Here is a 1,612-nt window from a genome sequence, read left to right as displayed (position 1 = left end):
GGGTGAGTTCCCACAAAGACAGCAACGGAGAGGCCTGAATATCTGCGACTGGCATCAAACTGCTGACACAACATTCTGCTTCAGCCTATCAGTTGCTTGTGGAGCTCCTGTAAAGCACGGAACGCTGTACTGAGTGTTCTGGGAGAGACAAAAACATTGGGAGATTCGGTCACTGCCTGTGCATCAACTCCTGCCTACACGGGGCCTGCATCAGAAAGCCAGAGGCTGCAGGTGTGTGCCTTTGCAATCCTGACGGTTGTTTTCTTACAGTGCTAGGAGCCTGAATTCCGACCTGTGGCTTCACAGCTACATGTCTGGGCCTGGGAGTCTAAACCTTGGAGCAGAGAGGATGCTTCTCTTCCTGATTCTGTTACAGTAATATTGGCCACAGTAAGACGGGCAGGTTAGTGATTTGCCCTCATTCAAAAGATGTGGGAAGAGTTAAGCATGGGAAAAGTTAATTGCGGAGGCAAACTTTTGGGTTTGAAAATGATCTATGTCCTTTCTGTGCCGAAATTGCACCCGCCAACATGGTGAACGTTCCTAAGACCCGCCGGATATTCTGCAAGAAATGCGGCAAGCACCAACCCCACAAAGTGACACAATACAAGAAGGGCAAAGATTCTTTGTATGCCCAGGGAAAGTGGCGTTATGACAGGAAACGGAGTGGCTATGGTGGGCAGACTAAGCCTATTTTCCGCAAAAAGGCGAAAACTACAAAGAAGATTGTGCTGAGACTGGAATGTATGGAGCCCAACTGCAGATCTAAGAGGATGCTGGCTATTAAGAGATGCAAGCATTTTGAACTGGGAGGTGATAAGAAGAGAAAGGGCCAAGTGATCCAGTTCTAAGCTTTCTAAGCTGACCTTGTTATGAAGACAATAAAATCATGAGCTTTCACTCAAAAAAAAAAAAAAAAAAGAAAATGATCTATGTTGTCCTAATCATTTAAATAGATTTCCTCAAAGTTGCATGGGCTTCCCCCCTCCCCCGTCCCCTTCACTGTCTCTAATCATCTTCATCACATCATTGGGTAGAGACCTGTGAGTGGCCTCACATTCTCTGTCATAGACCATTAGATCAAGATTTCAATAGTGAGTAGACTCAAGTCCAAAGTTATTTCAAATGTTCCCACAGAGACTCAACTTCTTTAATTATGAAAACCAAACTTACTCAAGTCCCTTGAGAGAGTTTACAGGAGAAGAGAAAGAGAAAGCCAAGCCACAGGCTGAAACCAGCTGCAGGCAAGTTTCCACTTGGATCTAATATCAGCTCTTCCTTCTCTGGTTAAGGTGTAGACAAGCCGAGTTCCTGTACAGTCAATAGAGTATTGATATTTTTTGCTTATGTAGGTGTGCATTCATGCTTATATATGAGTATGTGGGCCCATGAGTAGGTGTGTGTGCCTGTGTGCACATGTTCTTATCTCTGTCTGCCTCTTTTCTCTGTCTCTGTGTATGCGCACGCACGTGTGTGTGTGAGTGTGCGCACGCGCGTGTGCACGTGCATGTGTGAATGCATGTGCGTAAAAGCCAGAGATTGATAATGAGAGTCCCCTTCAATTGTTCTCCATGTTATTCATGATGTAGGGTCTCTCACTTGAACCCAGAGC

General features: G+C 45.5%; 1 protein-coding gene across 1 annotated transcript; it reads left to right on the top strand.

Moving 5' to 3' along the window:
* Window positions 1-521: 521 nt before the first annotated feature.
* Window positions 522-858, top strand: LOC125393363 (large ribosomal subunit protein eL42-like). The gene has a single exon (XM_048423805.3). It carries the CDS (start codon window positions 531-533, stop codon window positions 849-851), a length of 321 nt encoding a protein of 106 aa, XP_048279762.2. The 5' UTR covers window positions 522-530; the 3' UTR covers window positions 852-858.
* Window positions 859-1,612: the final 754 nt, after the last annotated feature.

This window comes from Myodes glareolus, chromosome 4, assembly GCF_982192425.1.
Source record: "Myodes glareolus chromosome 4, mMyoGla1.1, whole genome shotgun sequence".
In the NCBI taxonomy this organism is placed as follows: domain Eukaryota; kingdom Metazoa; phylum Chordata; class Mammalia; order Rodentia; family Cricetidae; genus Myodes; species Myodes glareolus.
Note: the sequence above shows the minus strand (reverse complement) of the source record. Positions and strands in the feature narration are given on the sequence as shown.